This window comes from Argiope bruennichi, chromosome 4 (assembly GCF_947563725.1).
Source record: "Argiope bruennichi chromosome 4, qqArgBrue1.1, whole genome shotgun sequence".
Taxonomy (NCBI): domain Eukaryota; kingdom Metazoa; phylum Arthropoda; class Arachnida; order Araneae; family Araneidae; genus Argiope; species Argiope bruennichi.
The window spans coordinates 74,674,126-74,695,459 of record NC_079154.1 but is presented as its reverse complement, the minus strand read 5'-3'; the positions used below and the strand labels follow the sequence as shown (position 1 = coordinate 74,695,459).

General features: G+C 26.4%; 1 protein-coding gene across 1 annotated transcript in view; it reads right to left on the bottom strand.

The window, feature by feature from the left end:
• LOC129966074 (nephrin-like) overlaps positions 1 to 21,334 on the bottom strand; it is a 679,668-nt gene that overhangs the window by 315,151 nt on the left and 343,183 nt on the right. The window contains exons 9-10 of the mRNA XM_056080443.1: positions 8,499 to 8,586; positions 5,124 to 5,260 (exon numbers count right to left, since the gene is read on the bottom strand). Coding sequence (XP_055936418.1) covers positions 5,124 to 5,260; positions 8,499 to 8,586 — 225 coding nt within the window. The remainder of the gene's footprint in view (positions 1 to 5,123; positions 5,261 to 8,498; positions 8,587 to 21,334) is intronic.

Below are 21,334 nucleotides of genomic sequence, written 5' to 3'. Positions count from 1 at the left end.
ATTATAAAAAGAAAAAAAAAACATGTATTATTATTTCATACACTTATCCATAATATTCCAAAGAAATAAAACAGCTTCTTTTAGTTAATCTGAAAGCTGAATATGGCAATAATATTTCTTTAGATTCTCATTTAAGATATTTAAATAGAAATTAAACAAAAATGAATGAACATAGAAAATTATTTCAGCAGATAAATTGTTTGAATTGAATAAAAAAAATCAGTATTATATTTAATATTCTTCCTTTTATATGGATTCAAAATTTGGAGATTCATTATGTGCTGATTCAAGTCATTCCATATATTCCGCTCTTTTTCACTGAGCGCGATCTCAATTATTTCAAGTCTTAAAGAAGATTAAACTTTCTTCATATTTGAACTCATTTAAAATTTCAGGCAGTTTTAATGTTTGCGAGCTTTATTCAAAAGGCGATTTAACGTTTTTATCTTAGAGTTAAGCCCTTTCTCCCATGTGCTTATAAACAATTTTTTTTTAAAAGAATTAAAATTCGAAATTCTAGCAAATGTTTTTCTTGCTCAAAAGAAGAAAGTGTGATACTATAACTTTTATTTTTCACCGACTTCAAAATATAATCTTTCAGTGAAAAACGTTCGGTTTATTCGAGAAAAAAAATGCATTTTGCAAAAATTGTTTTCTTTTCTAACACTACATTTGGAGAATTTTCAGTCCTTACTGAAAGGGATTTAATGCACGCCACACAATCATTAAGCAAATTGGAAAACTCAAAATATTTTAACGACTTTAATAGGAATTCCTAATTAAAAGCCAAAGAAAGATTAATCTATTTTTTTCATAACCAAATGAAATTCTTTTAATCCATTTTTAATGTTTGTAGGTCACAATATTTAATTTCTTGAGCAATTTTTATCGAACGGTTGGCTACACTTTTATGAACTCTTATTTTTCTTGGTGCTATATTTATTACTAATTCAATTTCCTGAATAGAAATGAAAAGTGAAAAGGAAGTTTTGTTTGGTTATTTTTTTAATTGAAAAATTCTTATTAAATGAAAAATTACTTTCTTTTCGAAATATTTCAACAGTAGCATAATCTGGAAACTGATCCATGTATAACAGATGAAAAATATTTAATTTAGATAAATGTATTTAGGCATTTTCTTGAGAATGTGATCAAGAGGTATTTAGCTTTCTACTGTTCAGAAAAAAATAACGCAAAACTCATAGGAGTTCTAGGAGTATAAAAAAGTAATTATTTGAAAAAAAAAATCTTTTTGGGATTTCAAATAAAAAAAAAGATTGAAAATCAAAAATAATGCAACAGGAAAGATGAAACTTCTTTAATTATAGAAACACAATTTTCTGAGTCTTTTAGGGGAAAAACGTTTGAGAATGAATGAGATTTCTTTTTAATTATTATTATTTTTATTATTATCGTTGCTCAACATCGATTTTATTACCGATGATATTAAAATGAATTAAAGTTAATTTTCTGGTTTTGATATCATATCTAAAATTATTTTTAACAGATTTGGTTTAGTCTTTCAGATAAAATAAAGATTAAATATCATTAATAACAAGAAGGCAATACTAAAACTGTACTAAAATCACCTCAAATCTAATTCAATTAAATTTTAAATCAATATAGCAACATAATACAAAAGAATAATCGACGCATAAATTATAAGATCAATAAAAATTGATTCATCGTGTATTGATACAATAAAGCATTAAAAAGATAAAAGTACAAATACATGCGAAGAATAAAACTTGAAGTAATATTAACGAATAAAATAAAGAAAGAAACTTCAATAAATTGATATATATCTTTAGACAAATTGATACGATATACCAATATAATATAAATCTATTAAGATGAAACTTAAATATGCGAACTCAATAAAATTAGGGGGAAATCATTTACATTTATTTTTAGGTGCATGAACATTTTATGCTGGAGAATTCAATAGTAACTGTTATCGCAAATTTGTCACGCTATCTTTGATATCTTTTTTTCACTTTTATTATTGATATCCCGATATAAACGCTTTTCATCAGCTTCACTAAAGTGACCTTCATTGACTTATCATTTGTTCAAGTGAAGAACTAAAAATGCACCTTTAGCTTCGTAATATTATCCAGTTTTCAAATATTTTATTTTCTCGATTTATTTGTCATAGTCTTGGTTTCATGGTTTGTGTTTAAATTTTTATTGACCAAAAATGATCATCTAAAATTCGTACTTATAAATTTTCATTGTTAGTCTAGGGTGTTTTTTACAAGCATATTGAAAGCAATCACTATACTTATTGAGAATTTAATAAATTTTTTCATGCGGCTTTCACATGAAACCATTAGAAAATTGTTTCTAACAAAAATTTTTTATAACATCTTTTCAACCTACTTTTAATATTTTTCATAAAGGTTATTTCACTTTTTGCCTAATAATCTCCTTAATCCTCGCATTTCCGAAAAGAAAGAAAAAACCGAAACATTATTCATATACCAATTTTGTTTTTTCAAAGGATGCTGACCACTTTTCTATAACTATTTTTTTTTCTCAAAATGAGTAATTGGCATGATATGGTGGTGATTGCTATTGCTCAATAATACACATTTAAACTTCTAATAGAACTATCCTCAAAATGTTCCTAGTTGTGATGTTCATTTTCTGATATAAAACTATAAGCAGAGTAGTACAGACTCTGTATTTTCACAAGAATACGAAACATTTTTTAACACTTAATCTTGAAGAAACTGATAGTTTTAAATCAGGGCATTTGATTTTATTTTCCTTTAAGTAGGTAGTTTTACATCAAGGTAGATTAAACCAATTCCGGCCTGAAAAGTTACAACTGTCAATTTAAAATTCACAGTCTTTATCAATTTTTAGTTCACTTTTTTTAGAACTTGGTATATTAATTTTTATTTAAATAATCATTCCATTATTAATTTTTAAATTGATTTTATACTTTTAATTAAGACTAAGAGTTTTTGTAAAAGAAAATTTAATCGGAGATATCCTAAAACACCTAAAGAAAAAGCTATAGAAATAAGCAGTATAACTACCAGAATAGAATGCAATAAATACAAAGCAAAACATAATTATTATCATCATATCGTCAAATACAAAAATAACCACAGATAAGCTGCTGCTGCTGACACTACTTTATGTGAGCGGAAGTATCTTAATAATCTTGGTATTAGTAAAAGAGCAAAATAACCGGATACCTTACATATTAGCAATAATGTTATTTATGTATCAAATAATGAAAGCAGGCAAAGATATTTCTGAGTATATTTGAAAAAGTCTCTATAATAGATCTGATGTATCTAAGAAATTCTTTATATTATGCAGATAAGATGCAATACGAATGCAATAAGTAAATTCTGTACCGAATGCAATAAGTAAATTCTGATAAAGTGTACAAGGATATGATAACATAAAGAAGAATTTGATTCCGTTAATAAACTAACTAAAGAAAAATTTAGCGTGAAAGAATGGAAAAAAAATATTATTTTATTAGTTTAGCATCGATCACTATGTATATAAAACAGTAACAGTTTGGAAAAGATAATAAATTCTAAACACACTTTTATAAATAAATAATCATTTGTGACTGTCCGCATAAATTAGAGAGCCGATGAATTCGTTATTAAAAAGTTTGAATCCGCCATTCAATTTCAAATATTTTCAATTAATCAATCGCTCATTTCTATCACCTAAATTATACATTTATTTAAATTTAACATACCAATATAATATTAACAATTATAACATTTTTATAATTGTTCTTAAGAAAATGATTCACTTGAAAGCTTTTAACTAATTTCTGAACTTTTCTATATATTTACATTTAAATAAATAGAAAAGTGTAGTTAACATTTCAGATGTACTCCTTTAGTTTCAAAATGTGTTTTATTATTAAATTGTCTACTATATACAAAGGTTCTGATTAACATATTTTGTAACAATAATTCGCTGCTAGTCAGTGACCAAGACAAATTAGGCATGTTATTTGAAATATCAAAATTCAATTTGAGTTATATGTTGCAATTAATCATAATGGATATCTTATTTTATAAATATAATAGATTTTTAGTATTATCTGCATTGTTCTTAACTGCTTCATTCTGTATCTTTTAACGTGGTTGTTTTCATTAGGTTTAGTAGGAACCTTTAAAGGGGAAAAAATGCCATGTAGAGATTTGTTTTTGCATTGGGACATCCATTGGGCTGTTGATAAGATTTTCAATTTTGTTTTCAAATTAGTTTGTTATTTACTGTATACTTTGCACAATACATGTTAATTTTGCGATTAAATTGGTTTTTAATGAACATTCACTGTTTGGATACTTCCGTTTTTTCGACAGTGCTGTTATAGAACTGTTTTATAAAAGCATTCTTTAGAACTTACGGATATACAAAATCAAAACCAAACTTACTCCATGCAATTACTTTTTGAAAGTATGATAAACCTGATTTATAAGAATCATAAAACTTTTAAATCTGTTCGATTCTCTAATAAGAAAAGTTAGACTTCATGTGCATCGTGTAGCCATTTGGTTTGTTTTTATTTCCATTTATAAATGTCATATGACTGTTCCAAAGGGTAAAAATGAATGTTTGGAAATCCTTTTTTAAATGCGCTTTGATAAACATTTGTAGAAAAGACCGATAGATTATAAGAGTGGCGTTAGAATTAGATTTAACCATAAACTTGGAAGCATACCAGGACAGCTGTTGTAATTAATATTGTAATGAATAATTCTATTATTAAAAATATAATCATAATACATTTTTTTTTGCTTCGTAAAAAATATGTTAGTATAAAGGGACCTTTATTTTTATTTCAAAATTACTATAATGTGATTTATATCACAGGGATATTGTTTAATTCATAATGTAACCATTTCACAGATTTTAAGTTTAAAATTTCACAATAAAATTCTATTAAATTTGTTAATTAATTTTCTTGAATTACATACAGTCATTCAAAGCATATGTATTTTTTTTGTAAAAAAAAAATTAAAAAGTCATGCGCTGTAGGAGTACAATAATATAACGCAATACAGTATATAACTTAACGTAAATATAGTACAGTAATATAAAGCAGAATATAAATAAGTTAAAAGTTTTCATACCTCTCTGTCTCCTTTGTACCAGTTCAGCATGGCAGGGGGATTTCCTCCCACAGCTACGCAATTAAACCTCTGCATATCACCCACTTGTAGGGGAGTTCCAGCATCATAACCCAATATAATCGGGGGTTTGGGTGGATCTGTTTGAAAACGAATTGAAAATCAAATGAATATAAAATCTCAATTATTATGAGAATTTTTGAAAGAAATGTTAGCTGTATTTTTTCACAAAACGTGGAATTTAATATTATTATATTTATAGTAATTACTTTAAGCTGTTCTTAAATAATCTTAATATATTTAAGTAACTATCATAATAAAAAAATAGAATGGAGATGAATTTTTTTTTTTTATTTCACTGAAAAACAAGAAAATACTAGATTAAAACAATTTGGTTAAAAACAAGTAAAAAAAAATTAAAATTAAAGAATTTTTTTAAAATTCTATCTGTATTATTATTATATTAAAAGATTTTAAAAATAGATGAATTTGCTAAAGGGTAGTTTTTTGGAATTTATTTTTAAAAATGTTGCTTTTCCTTTCAAATGGCTTTGAATGAAATATTGATAAATGTGTTTGATGAAATGAAAGAAACTTGATAAATATTTCTTGGTATTTTAATTGACTATCTAACACAATGACATTTATTGAAATAATAATAATAATCAATTCATTCAAGATGCGATATCCAAGAAATTTAGCGCCTTATTTTCAGGGAAAATAGGAAGCTACATCTATCCATTTACCGTTCATAAATTATATTAAATAATATTTCCGAATTATTTGCTTGAAATTTCTGAATGCATGCGAGTAGATATAAACTTTAACAAAAATTAAAAATAATATGATGAAATTATGTTAATTTTAACATTAAACACTAAAATAATAAATATTAATAATAAAACACTAAAAAAGAACATATTTGTTTCTATTGTTTCTATTTTTCAAATTTATATATATATATATATATATATATATATATATATATATATATATATATATATATATATATATATATATATATATATATATATATATATATATATATATATATATATATTCGAATGTTTAAGATTCGATTGTTTTTAATACAGAAAAAATAAAATCTGACATTTTTAGAAAATATTTTATAAAAATAATTAAAATTTAACAATTTTTTTTAAATAAAAATAATGAGCTTGGATCTTTGGATTGTTAAAGCTGATTGAATTTAGGAAGTACAAATGAGGCCTACAACATTCTATTCTTTTATTTCTATTTTTGCGCGTTTTGTGTATTTAAAAAAGATTGTTTTACATCCCAAGCAGTCTGAAAAATTCCAATAAAATTTATGCTTCCATTTTAAACAACCAGTTCTGAAAATAAAGGAACGGATGCCAAACTTCACCCTCTCATAAAAGGTCTTCTCTACAATATGCAACCTAAGCCACAGCGCAAGTTACACAGCTTCCTCTCAAAAGATGCGATATCCAAGAAATTTAGCACCTTATTTTCATTATCAGGGAAAATAGGAAGCTACATCTACTTCTTCATTACAAGAACGAAGCAGATTTATATGACTACAGAAAACATTAGACAGACGAAATACTGTGAGACATAATGCACCTGGCAGGGCGCGCAAAGGGGAACTCGCCATACTTTTGGAAACCATCCAAAGTGATGGAGCCGATCAATTAGCAGTTACCCTACTAAGAGTTGGAGCTTTCTTGATGCCTTTATTGTTCTCACTAGGAAAAGAGGCCTCCAGGGGAATTGATCAGCTTAATCATAATGAAGGTTATTGGAAGATCCTTATCTTCGTCTGGGGTGACGAACTGTATTGTATGGTTTTGATGACTCCAGCATCAGTTTATTGGTTGTTTGTACATCGAGTGAGTTGAAAACTAAAATCGGTTGATCTAAATTGAGTTAGTAGTAATAGGGTAAATTAGAAGAAGTGCTGTCTGTGCTGGCTGCAGATAAGCTGTTATAGTGAGTATGGTAATTAACGCCTGATTAGTTTCGGTATATTCTGGAGGGATGGCGGAGTATTTCAATTTATGATTTTTACCGAGAGGAAATATTAAAGTACAGAAAGCATTTAAAATTAGAGAACATGAACAAAATTGATTATTTGATAAACAACTAAAAAGTTTGAACATTTTTATTTGGAATTTCAAATACCGCAATATCTATTTAGGTTTAAATATCTTTTTTTTTTTAAATTTATAATGAAATAAAAGTAAACCATGATGGATTTACAAAGACATTTTTGATCCTTGTACGTGTTCATTTCTTTGAAACAGGAAGATTTACAATCAACTTTCTTTGAAAGTTCAGAATTTATTCCATCCTAGCATTTTCCAAAAGTTCAATATTTTTTTATATATATTTAAATAAGAAAATCATATTCTTTTCATCTATATTTTTCACGTATTTAATCTACATTTTAAAATAGTTCCATTATTTAATCTTAATATTATAATTCACAAACATACTTCAGGGATAAATTTTCAAAATCTCTTCAGTAAATTTTATACGATATTTAATAAGAATGCAAGGGTTTATTATTTTTTTAAAAAATATTTATTGATGTTTCCAACAGTATTTGATCCAATGAATTTTTTCATCTGAATACTTTTAACAAATACATGTAATTGCATTTTACAAGACATAAAAACTAAAATCATAAAATAGATGCTAGTTAATACATAATGCAAAATTAGGTGAAAAATTTTAAAAAATGGGAATCATTTTTTTTTGTTTGATCATCCATTGTTAATTTTGTTCTGTGAATATTTTATATCAAACGATTATTTGAAATAAAATAATAAACCAACTTATTTTAAGTTTTTGAAAAAGAAACGATGAATTATTTTTTTTAATTCACGAATAATATAGTGAAATCTCATTATTGGGAAATAGCATTTTCTCAGTACACTATAAATTGTATTCAAATAAACAATAGCTTTTAAAATACAAACTTGGTTCCAATTTCATATTTAAATTTTATTAATATTAATGATTTTACAACCATATTAAAAATAAGGCTTGATTTGTTAATTCAAAATTGCACAATTTTTAAAGCGTATTTCACAGTTTTCTTATTCTAAAATATTCCATCCCTGTTGACCCAATTCTAATAAGTTCAAGAATTCAGTAGAACACCACGTTTCTTCTCAAGTACATTTTTAAATTGAATTTTCATCTATAACAAACTGTAACTTCAACTGAAAGAAAAAGATTCTCATTTTGGCAGGAAATAGTTTTAGGTACCCGATCACTGGGAAAAGATCCAATAAGGGCCTTCAACTTCAGTCGTTTACTGAACCGTCTACGATATACATTACTTAGTCTACAAAAGAAAAACTCACACACACACACGCATATTATACTCACACACGACCCGAAGTTTGTGCGTTGTCGACGCTGTACCACTCACATGCGGGTTCTTCGCATAGCAGGAAAATAGTTTCATATCCGGCTCCTACAAAGTACAAGAACAAAATCAATATTCAAACAGGATAACTATGAAGTATAAATAAAAGAACACGCGAGGATAAATGTACCGGAACGAAACTTTTGCTGAATTTTTAAAGTTAGAGAGGAGAATAAAGAAAAGCTTTATCCGAAATATTTATTTTCTGCAGCTGGGATCGTATTAAAATTGCAGAATAAATATTTATCATGTCAACATCGGATCCGGATATTCTGCCGTGGGTGTTTCCAAAGCGTGTTTTCTTAATCAAAATATTTCGTAGCTCACATTCATTAAGTAGATCGGGGTAAATATTGCATAAAAGGATTTTATGCAATATAAAAGTTATTACTAAGATATTTGGAAGGATAAATATTGTATTCAATTATATTTCTTTTGAAAGAGGACAAAAGTCTATAATGTCATTTAATGTCTGAAGCGGAATTGGGTATTCGAGTACATGATTCCTAAATATGCCGAAGTTGAAATTGCATTTTAAGGGGAAATATAATAATTTAGATTAGAAGTAAAATTAATTTAGTTTTAAAAACATACAAATGATATTTGAGTTTAAAGATGATAATTAGAGCTGTTGCATTTTTTAATTTATGATAGCTGTTTGTTTATAAGTCGCAATTATGTAATCTTATTTATTCAGAAAAGTAGGCGGTGCTAAATCAACTAAAACATTTCAAAACTTCACGACTTATATTTAAATATTTAATAAGACATTCTAAATAATTAGTTTAAGAGAATATCCTGCATATTTAAAAGGTAATATTAGCAAACATTCACTTAAATTTTTTTCGACTTTATAGATACAGACTAAATTTAAAACCTTGTTATATATAGAAGTGCAGTTCTAAAAGAAAAAAAAAATATGATATTAGTATTTTGACGCAAATACATGAAAAAAAAACTTTACATTCTGTAATGAATTCGGTAATAAATGAATGAGGAAGTAGTTATTGATAAATGACATATATTTTAGCACAAAGAAGAAAATGTTAAAATATTGAAATCGAGAAAGTCAAAAAAATAATATATGTTAATTCTAACTAACTTATAATACATTGATATATCACAATCTATGTAGAAAGATAACATACATGATGTCATTCGTACCATAATTAAAAAAAATTGCAATAAATAAATTTCGTAATTACAATATAATTAATTATTCTGATAATCATTATTATTCATCAATGAATTAATAAAAAAATCATATGAAACTATCTCTACAATATTATTCGATATTCTGAATGCCGGCCAATAGCATGAAGAATATCGTAAAATTACTGTTGAGAATTTTATACTAATAAAAGTGCCAAAAAATGTAACAATGTGATCTCCAATTATATGAAAATTAAATTTCCATTCAGCATCATGCTGTTTTTATAGAAAGCTGCAATTTTAATTCTACAATTAATATTTTTATCTCAATGATTTTAAAATACACGACAGAGACTTGATATTAAAAAGAATCTAATTCCGCAATATTTTGAAAATCTAATTTGATTAATTGTTTAGAAACTTAAACGTTATTTGCACAATTTCCATTCTGTTTCATGATATTCTTATAGAAAGCTGCAATTTTAGCTCAAGAATAAACAATTTTACCTCATTGACTTTAAAATACACAACATAGGCATAAAGCTAAAAGAAATCGATCTCTGTAATATTCTGCAAGTCTAACTTGATTAATTATTAAAAAATTCAAACCTTAATCACACAATCCAAACAAAAATATTAACTTTCCTAAATTTACTGAAAAGTTTGGCTTTTTGAAAACTTCAAATAGAAATGATGCCGAAAATAAAAGAAAGTTTCTGTAATTGGGAAACTCTAATCGAACTTCTTAAGAAGTATTCCTTGTTCTGCAGAACTCCCACGTTTATCCTGTCCATCCAACTTGAGGAACATCCCTGGTGAAGGATTTCTTTTCATAGAACAAGGATACAATTACGTTTCCTTAAGATCTGTGCTTTCTGAGAAAAAGAATATTTCCTCCTCGATAAAACGTCCTTCAGGGTTTTCCTTGTAAGATCTGTGCTCAAAAGAATCGATATGATTTCTTTTCGAGCTGTCTTCACGTAAAAACCTGTGCAATTTATCTCCCGTCTAAGGATACAGAAGCCATTACTTTATGTTCTTTTATCTTGCAATCCTTTCAAAGATTAAAGTTCTGAAAACTGTTCGCATCCGGTGATAGGAACGGAAACAATCGATCAACTGGGAACAATCATCTGAATTCATGAATTTAAGGTTCCACCGGGGAATGTTTTGGCGATTCCCTGGCGTATTTTGATTTCGCGGAGGAAATGGCCGAAGTTGACCAAGATATATACTAAAGAATCTTTTATCTCTCCGTTTATGGCTTTTATTCCGTCGCGCGTTGAAGGTAGTAAATCCTCGAGGACGATTAAATTTTTATGAATGATCCTTATCTAGGCCTGCGCTCTCTCCTGGTCTAATCCTACCTAAAAGTTTTGATGGCTCAGTGTTGATGGCTGATGGTAATTAAGGAATTAAGTTGGATCGAGCTGGATAGAACTTAGTATCTAAGATTTTCAAGTTATTCTGGCAATTTGAATAGTTAAGACTTTAAATATTAATATTCCTAAATCATGCTCAAAAATCATTATGGGTTGGCTTATATTAGTGTTATTATTATTTTTAAAAGATTTATTTTGTAGCCAAATAATCTAAGATATATCTTTAATCGTATACCATTGAAAATGAGTATTCTAAACCTTTAAAAGTCTGCTCTTTTTTCAAATAATCATTTGTCAAGATAATGAATTATTTTATTTTATGTTGTAGTTATAGGGAAAACTCAAATGTTCTTGTCATCTTATTGCAAGCTGACAGCTATATATACTGCAAGCTGAAGTTATATATATTACTATATATATTTTCAGCCTCATTTTTCTGTCTGACGAGAAGTGGAATTCAAAATTAATATAGTGTCCATTACATATGTATGGATTAATTCATTAAGTAAAGTTTTTAATAAAACATAATTATTTTGTAAAATAATTATTCGTGATAATTCTTATTCCATTCCAATATATTCATCTGGAATTTCTGCTGTTTTGAAAGTTGTCTCTATATCAAAATAAAAACACTTAAAGAATGAATGCACCATTTTCTAAATGTAGAATGCTAAATTAATGTAGAAGGTGAAATACTAAACTAAAATTGTAAAATGAAGATAATACAACTTTATACTTGAAAGTACTTTCAACTGATTAAAAAAATGAAATATATTTTTTAAAATCTTCAAATGTCTTTCATTACTTCCAGAACCGATATAACGGATCATGTTTCTTTATCTGGAAAATTAAATACAAAAATAAATATTTAAATATTCGTGTATTTATTTCATGAATACTATGAAATATAACAACTATCTTCTTTCTTCTGAGTTTGTTGGCTCATTTTTTTATGCTTGAAGTGTCTAAATATGATAAAACAATTTTTAATTTTGCAATTACGTATTCAATATAATAACTGATCGGGCAATAAAATATTTATGTATTCAATTATGACAAATTATTTATATATTCAATTATGATTTATTTTAATTATCCACTCTGATTTTAACACAATAAATAAACAAAATGACATAAAATTGGAGCTTACTCACATAATTCAAGTTTTTTATAATTTAAAATAAGTGTATGATGTGCAATATATGATGGAATTGCTGCAATTGCAATAAATGATGGAATTGCTAAAGAAATTTATGAAAAAACTCTGCAACAGAAGTTTTAAAAACAGAATGAGCACACATCTGATTATAATGCTAATTAATAATTAGGAAACTTCTTTATGAAACGCATTTAAATCTTGAGCATCTAAGAACAGTATGCAAATATCTAGATTTCTTTCCTTCGAAAATTATATTTTTTATGATTCTCTGCTACCCTAATATGCTTTAGAAATAAATTTCCTTTAAATAAAAGAAAATTTCAGTAATTTATTGGTTATTTTTTTACCTTCCACTAAATACTCTATCTGACCAATGTGTAGACGTATTTAAGTGGAGTAAGAATTTTTTGGAAAGAATAACTTGGATAACTAGATATAGAAGGTCAATTATTTATCAGAAGATATGACGTTAGCCAAAGCATTGTTCAACTGTCAAAGATGACAGCAGAGATATTATTTATAAAAACAACAACTGCTTTCTAATTTTTAGCTATAAAATCTTCAATTGATGCGACTTGAACTTGCATTATTTTGTCCGTATACGTTTCCGTGTTTTTGACAGAATCTGGATTTCTGCGTAGGACTCTTATACGAACAATAAAAAAAAAACAATTTATACCATTCAGAAAAAAATATTCAAAATAAATTAAGCTACCTTCAAATCAATTTTGATTAAATGTCTGAGTAGCAAAGTAATTTCTAAGAATTAAAAAGTAAATTTCTTCAATATGCTTTGATCTCTGAACCTTATTATCATGCATAGTAACTTGTGAAATATCTGTTCGACTATCTTGAGACCGAATAATCTGAGATAGAGAAAAGTTATTTAGAAACAAAAAAAATTTATTTGGCTCCAATGATTTGATTACAAAGAAACATATTCATCATCATTAATAATAAAGAAGAATATGTGCTAAAACTAAACAGCTCAGTCCGCTTGACTTGCTTCTGAAATAGTGATGGGCATGAATGCGAAGTCGATTTTTTTGAAATTTTAATTAGATTTTTAATCAATTAAAAGCCATGCAAAAATATAAAAAAATACTACTATGCAAAAATAAACTTTAACGACTTCAGAATAGTCGTTGGACAATTTTTATCTGAATTTTGGCCTTTTTCTTAAATATTTATTTTTTTAAATTCCAACAATAAATACATTGCTGTCCTGAAATTCAAACATCTTTTCTTTTCATCAAATATATATATATATATATATATATATATATATATTCAATTTTTAAAAGATAATGAAGAAGGTAATCAGACAGAATATCTCTGTAGTTTAAAAGACGAATAAAGAAGTGAAAATAAAACACCGCAATTTTTTTCATAAGAAAAGCTAAGATATAAAAGAAGAGAACATATGTAAAGCAAATAAAACAGCTTGGATTTGATGCTTCACAATTTAAAGGAATCACCGATACACAATGCAAAACAAACATTTGTTTTCCTTTTGAAATAATTTAAATATTGCAATCCACCATCTGACATTTTTGTCCATTCGAATTAGATGAATTTAAAGATTGATTTATATAATTAATATTTGTAGGGGAAAGTAATTTTTATTGAGTTCATTTTTGTTCTGAAAAGAAGATTTTCTTATTTAATAAGTATCTAAATTAACATGGCAACAACTAGAGTGCAAGTTTCTTTAATGGAAAAACAGATTCACTCTATTCTTTAAAACATTTCTCATAGGGAAAATAATCCCGAGAAAATATAATTCCAACAAATCTCATGTCATAATTTTCTTCCTATATTTTTGTGGTTTAAAAAAAATATTTTGAATATCTTACCAAACAAATCTTCCACCCTTCTTGTAGAACGCTGTGGCTCCAAAACAAAAGAATTTTGAAAGAAGTAAATGTGTTATGTAAAAAAATCGTGTCTTTATAACTTTGTCTCTTAAGGCGCAATGAAATAAACTTTCAAGTCTAGAGATTCTTTTCAACAAAATTCCATTCGTTAAAAAATTTATCAACCGGAGATTTTTCTAATTTTAGAAGAAGTTACAATATTTTACGTTTTTTCATTTTAAAACACAAAAAATAAACTAATTTTTTTTTTCTTTTTCTGCGATTCATGAGGATCATTGATTGTAAGACAAATGTTTTTACAACTTTTTTTTTTACTATTTTTCTTGAATTATTTAAATTTCTAAACACGTTAATTTTAGAAAAAAACAAATAGGAAGTTGAATTTTTTTAAAAAAATGTTTCAAATTAGAAGAAAATGTGATAAATAAAAATACGGCATTGCTTAAAATTTTATAAAAGGTATATTTTTCTAAAAAAATTTTCAGCCCAAAAATATGCATTATTGTAAATTGATATTAATATTCAACTTTTTCTGTATATTCTATAATTGATGAAGCTACATAGGTCAATTTTTAATTGATTTTCTAGCTCCATGTTGTTAAAACTTTTGCACAAATTTATTTTTTCAGGAAAGGAACCAGCTTCTCCAAAACAATAATTTCTTGGATTTTGGTATTTATATTTGAATTAAACCTCCATTTCATAAAATTAAATTTTTTGCGTAATTTATTGTTTTCTGCTAGAATTTTATAGTGACGTTTTTGTGTTTCGTCATTTATTTAAAAAGAAATATGTTCTCCAAAACGAATATCTTCAAAATCAGGCAATTTGATTATACATGTTTAGTATTGTAAGTCTGTAGATAGCGATATTTTTCTGCGTTGAGAATTGAATTTGTTTATATATTCAGTTCAAAATTTATTTTCCTTTCCTAATATGAAAAGGCATTTAAAGGTAAACCATAAGAGATGTATTTTTTAATTAGCGAAAAATGCTTAAAATTTTCAGCCCATCATAATGTGTTATCTTTAACACAGTCCATTCTGACGGAAACTTTTTTTTATTGGTCTAAAAACTTGAAAATATTAAATATTCTCTTCAAAAATAAGCAATATATAAAGAGGTAAAATGGGAAAAATCACTCTTAATTTCAGTTAAAAGATTTATCAAAATTAAATATTACAATTTAATCCCTTCCAATTTAGGAAAATAATTTTTTACTTCACATATTTCTTTTAAATGTATATAAAAAGTTATTAATACATAGCAGTAAACACTAAAACTCAATAGTACGCGCAGGTGAAGATAGATCAAACAGTGAATGCCCACTGTCTTGTTAAATTCTCAATAGAACGAATCTATCCTAAATGTTCCTGACATTGGCCTTCGGAGATAAATCTGAACTTAGCTAATCTGCGAAGTCTCAGAATTACGTTGACGACTGCAGGGCAATACGCAAGCTATTCGGAATTCTGAAGGAACTTTGTCTTGTGTTAATACTGTTAGCGACGTGCTTATCGCCAGCATCAATCTCAACTCAGCTCTCTTAGCATACTGTAGATGCAAACGCAAGCTGAGGTGTAATATCTATTAGTTAAATGTTGGTATGGAGATTATTATTATCAATATGAATGAATATATTGATGCTGGATATTCTGGACATTTAATTTTAGAACGACATTGAATTTATTCTATACAGATAAAGTTATTTATTATCAATAGCAGATGAAAACTTTCTATAAAACTTGCTCACTATCAACAGTTACAATGCTGTAAAAAAATATTTTATTTTTTTTAAAAAATTAGTCTTTTATTAAATAGTTATGATGTCTATTGCGTCTATCTATAATGTAGAAGTAGATCGCATCTATCAATAATGTAAATAAAATATAATTTTATACAGTAAACAGAACAAAGAAAATACAATTGTTCTTATCTATTTGCTTCTTTTGTCTAAAAAAAGCATTATCTATAAAACATAATGTCGTAGAGAAATATAATTTATAGTTTCAATTGATTCAATTTATCTATTTGGGAATTCTAGTATTTTTCAAAGTAACTATTATTTGAAACAGAATATTCATTTGACTAGCATACTGTTGATTTATTATTTAAATATTAGAATGTATTATTATAAATTTTGTTTATTACATCTCAGTAACACGAAAATAAAAGCGCAACAAAGTTTATTTTCGATGTATGGAATTCTTCAAATTCAAATCTTTTAATGAATGTTCATTATTTTATATCTATTTGCAGAGTATTTAAACTTAGAGTGCATTTTTTTTTTATTTATCATATTTGCTGATGACACATTTCTGATGAAGAATAACTTTATAGACTTTCTAAAGTTCTTCTTTATCTAATATGAAAGTTTATGAGATCTGTACATATTTGTAACTAAATGTATTTAATAACAGAACTGTTTGCATTAATTCATTGATTATAAATTAATGCTTCCACTGAAGCATATTATACTGGCATAATTATCTAAAAATATGCAGCCATTAAGAATGGAAAATAAAAATGAAAATGTTTTTCTTTCGTCTGTTTTATATAATTACTTAATATGGCGTGATTTGTGTTTAGTTTCCTAATATGGTGAGAGTCTATTCAATCAAATATTCATTTTGCATTTTCATTTATTGGTCGGGTCAAAATATAGTACAAATCTAAGGACAGCTTTAGTGTCAAGATTTTATACCGAATTTAATTTATTTTGACTATTTTTTTTATTTAATGTATTCACATGCGCAAAATTTTGTTAACAATTAGAGACTTTTTTTAGGCACAAATCATAAATCAAAATTTATTTAGTTAGTTTTATTACAAACTTCAATTACTGCCATAGTACACCCATGAATACATTAGTTTATGAACGAATTGATCAGCATTCCATAGTTTAAAAAAATATACAAGTTAAGAAATAAAGCGATGTACCATATCTTATTTGCCTATCTTATTTTTCAGTAAATTTTCTTATGTGTGCAAAGATGAACTTACAGATTTTCCTTTGGCAGATATCACTCAAAATTAAATTGAAAAATTGTTTAATTTTTCCAGAATTTCGCTTTTATTGAGACGTGCTTGTAGAGACAGATGTTAATATGTATATTTTGAAGAGTGTAAATGATGTAAAATATAGAGATTTATCAAAATATTTGATGCAATTAAACAAAAGATTACATTCTTCGTGTATAGAAAAAAATAAAAAAAGTATAATGTATTATATTTTCTTTTTAACAAAAAAAAGTGTTCATAAGCATTTCAAAATATAGCTATATAAAAGTACACCTTCCAAATGGTGCAACTCAAAGAAAGTATTATATTTCATCTTCTATATAATTGCTTTATCACTTATCAAACTCATTTTATTTTTGAATAAATCAGATCATATATTCATGAAGGGATTGACAAACGTTCCGCAGACATATTTCATACAAAGTGTAATAAAGCAACAATTTTAATAATAGAATGCTAGATTTATTAAAATATTTTATTGTATATATTGATATATATGGTATTCAAATACAGAAATAAATACAATTCTTTTTCCGAGCATAAAATGACCAATTTGAAGATTTTTTTAAAATTAAAATTGAATATTTTGATTGTATTCTGCAACCTATGGTATACTTTATATGCATTGCCATATATTATCTGCTGTATTTAGTATAAAAAATAATGGATATGCATTTCGGAATATGACTATTTAAAAATATATCATCACAATGGATACAATTTAAGGCAGGCATCATATTTCATCTTCAAATATTTACTAAAGAAACATTTCTTTTCAAAAATATACATCTTTAAATAATGCATGGCTTAGTCTAAAATAATTATACATTCCACTATCAATATTTAAAAGTGTACCACAGCAGTGGATAACACTCAACAAAGACAATATAGCATATTACATCTATCATCATGAAAGAAGTGTTTCTGCTGAAAAATATTCTAAGAATTTGCATTACGTGACTGTCGGCTTAAAAAAAAATCGCCGAAGTGCATTTACAGTCAAGAAGCGAAGCATTTTAAATTACATTTTTCCAACTCCTGCATAGTTTCACACCCAAACCCAAGAAGGAGAAGATACAACAGCAGTTCTTTGAAGTTTCGATCGATAAATCAAATTAAATTTCTGAACACTCACAATACTGCTTCTTTTTTTTAAAGAGCTCGCTTTTAAGCTTTCTTTGGAAATAGATTTACGATATTCTGTCGTCTAGAGAGCAAGTCATCAAAAGTTCATCTTCGCCATTCAACTATATTCCTGAATAAATTGAAAAGTAATGACATTGTTTGCTGACAATAAACAAAACCCTGGAATTTACGAGTGATATTTTCCAGAAATTCACGGAAAAGTTAAGCATGAAATTACTATGCTGCTAGATGAAAAATTATTTCCTTTATACAAAATATACATTTTTTAGAGCTTTGAATTTTAGAATTTCCCAAAAGTTTCAATAGTATTTTTAAATTTTATGAACTAGCTGTTGAAATTCTTGAATAATATTTGAATATAGTATATAATCAATTGTGTATTTTTTATATAGTCTATTCCGTAGTTGATTTAAAATAATATTTTTCTCAAACAACTATTTTGTAGATAAATAAATTTGAAACTATCATTTATTATGCAACATTTTACTCTCTTTAAAACTAAATACTAGTTTTATGTTTCCATCAAATAAAAAAAGAAATAAATATAATTTGGAAAATTTTGTTCCATCCTTTCCTAGAATTAAAAAAAAAAGCCTAGAACATTTTAGCACGACAATATTTTAATGTCTGAATTGCATATCGTTATTCTATTTCTAAAATATGCTCTCACATTGTAACAACAAAATGCATAAAAGAAGCACATTTAATGATATCAGCAACTAAAATGTTTTAAAGTATTATTATAAATTCTATATAAAACAATATATATCAAAATAGGATTAGTGTAACTGAAAAGTGTAATTTTGAAATTTAATCCGGTATAAAATAATTTTGATGCAATAATAATCCCCAATTATTAAAGAAATGTTTTAATACTTGTTGGTTGCCGTTAAGAATCTAATCGAAATTTTGAAAATTACTTTATTAGTGAACTCCGGCATACCGAAGAAGTAACAGTCAAAATTGATAGCAAAATGCCTCAAGGCCTGTGCTGAAGATTTCATGACGGTTTAGCATCGGATGTTGCATGATGCTTACTGGAATTAATAACTAGTTGAAATTATTGAGCAAATTTGCAAACATTATCTTGCTAATATGAAGTTAGAAATACAAATTCGTTTACTAAATGAATAATTTTTATAGGTTTTAAAAAGTTGATGTAGTTATGCTGTTTTAAATATCGAGTTATTTACAGATTTAATTTTAATGTCCAGACATTTGCTAATCATATTTAAAGTAGAAGTTAAAAATAAATGAGAAATTGAAAAAAAATATAAATAATTCGTCATAACTGGGTGAATTATGTAGAAACGAATATTATTGCATATAAAATAATCATGAGCGTAAAAGAGAAAGCGAAAAAATAAAAATTCAAATTTCATTGCAGTACAATAAATAGGAGCATACGAAAATAAATATCCTGTCTAAACTGTTAAGGAGCAGGAATTTAGTAGTTTCAAGATATTCAAAAAAATTCCTTGAAATTATATTCTAAGCAATTTTTGGATGCACATGAAATTCATTTTTAAATAAATTATTCTAAAATTTTTCTTTATTTTTTATGTCAGGAGCTAGCTGGTCAGGCTGGTTATTTCACAAATAAGACTTAATCATTTTCTGGATAAATTATTGTATGAAATGTATTATTCTGTTCTGAAATACAATAAAAAAACATGCTTGCGACTGATGTTATTCAGAACTTAGAAACACACATTCGAATATTTACTGAGAATATTTTACTGAGATTAAATATTTTCGGCAACAGAAATTGTTGCTAATGTTATTATTATTAATTTTGTTTTGTATATTTATACCTATGGTTCATTTTTTTTTATTACTATTTCCATTACCTTTCTCGTATTTCAGTATTTTTTTTTTTCAGCTTTTCAATAGAGTTCCGTCTATGTCTTTACATTATTACAGATGAATTTTTGCCTTTAGAAACGCAATTAGCTAGTATTCAAGATTAATCAAACCATTATGCTTCTGAACAGTATATTTGCATTTATTTTTTGTGTCAAATACTTCTTTCTTTGTAGGATTACTCATGAAAATGATTAAGATGTATAAATACCTTCCGAGATAAAAAATAAGCTATCAACATGCAACATTATTGAAAAAATATAATTCTTTTCAATACTTTAAGATTTGTGGTTAGATTTTCGGAAGGAATATTTTGAAAATGGTATAAAATACTCATTTTTTTTAATTTACATAAAATAAATTGAAAAACGCCTTTGAAGTAAAATATATGTATGTATATATTGAAAAACCAACAGCATTTTGAAAATTGAAATAAATGCGATATTTTTGGGTAAAAAGTTGCATAAAAGAAGACATTTTATTTAGAAGTTCGGCCTATGATTTATTCTGAAGACAGTTCATAAAGATGAATTACTTTATTTTTGAACTTAGAAATAGCTCAGAATAAGTAAAAACGTCCTATCCAATTACTACGGTATCCTATTACTACGGTTCAAATAACAAATAAATGACATTTTCAATTTTTTTTCCTTTTAAGAAATACAAATAAAATGCATAAATGTGCTTTTTTTTAAAAAAATTTTAAAAATGCATATTATTTTTATATTGTAATTCCTGAACCGCATAAGATATTGAGAAATTATTCTATCAAAATTCAATTAAAAAATATGCATTAAAATTTAATATGTACTTGGACTGTCATGGTTCCAATTTAAACATGCAGGTCAGTTCTGGAATCCAGAAAAATTCCACTCCAAACGAGCAATCCTGTACCACCGTAACGGCATCGTTCAGTGATGTTGTCTTTGTGGTAACGGTTACCTGGCACTCTCCATATGAAAATCCGACTTAAATCAGACTGCAGGCTAAACCTGGATTCGTTGGAAAACATCACACAAACCCACTGTTGCGATGCCCACAATACATGCTCTATATTTCAGAGTAACCGCAAGCGACAGGCAGTTGCAGTAAGTGGAACACATCTGGCAGGCCTAAGTGCGTATTGAACAATCTTCCCTAAGTGTATGTACGCTGTCTGCCTTGAAACTGTCGTAAGTGGCTTAAAAGAGCTGACG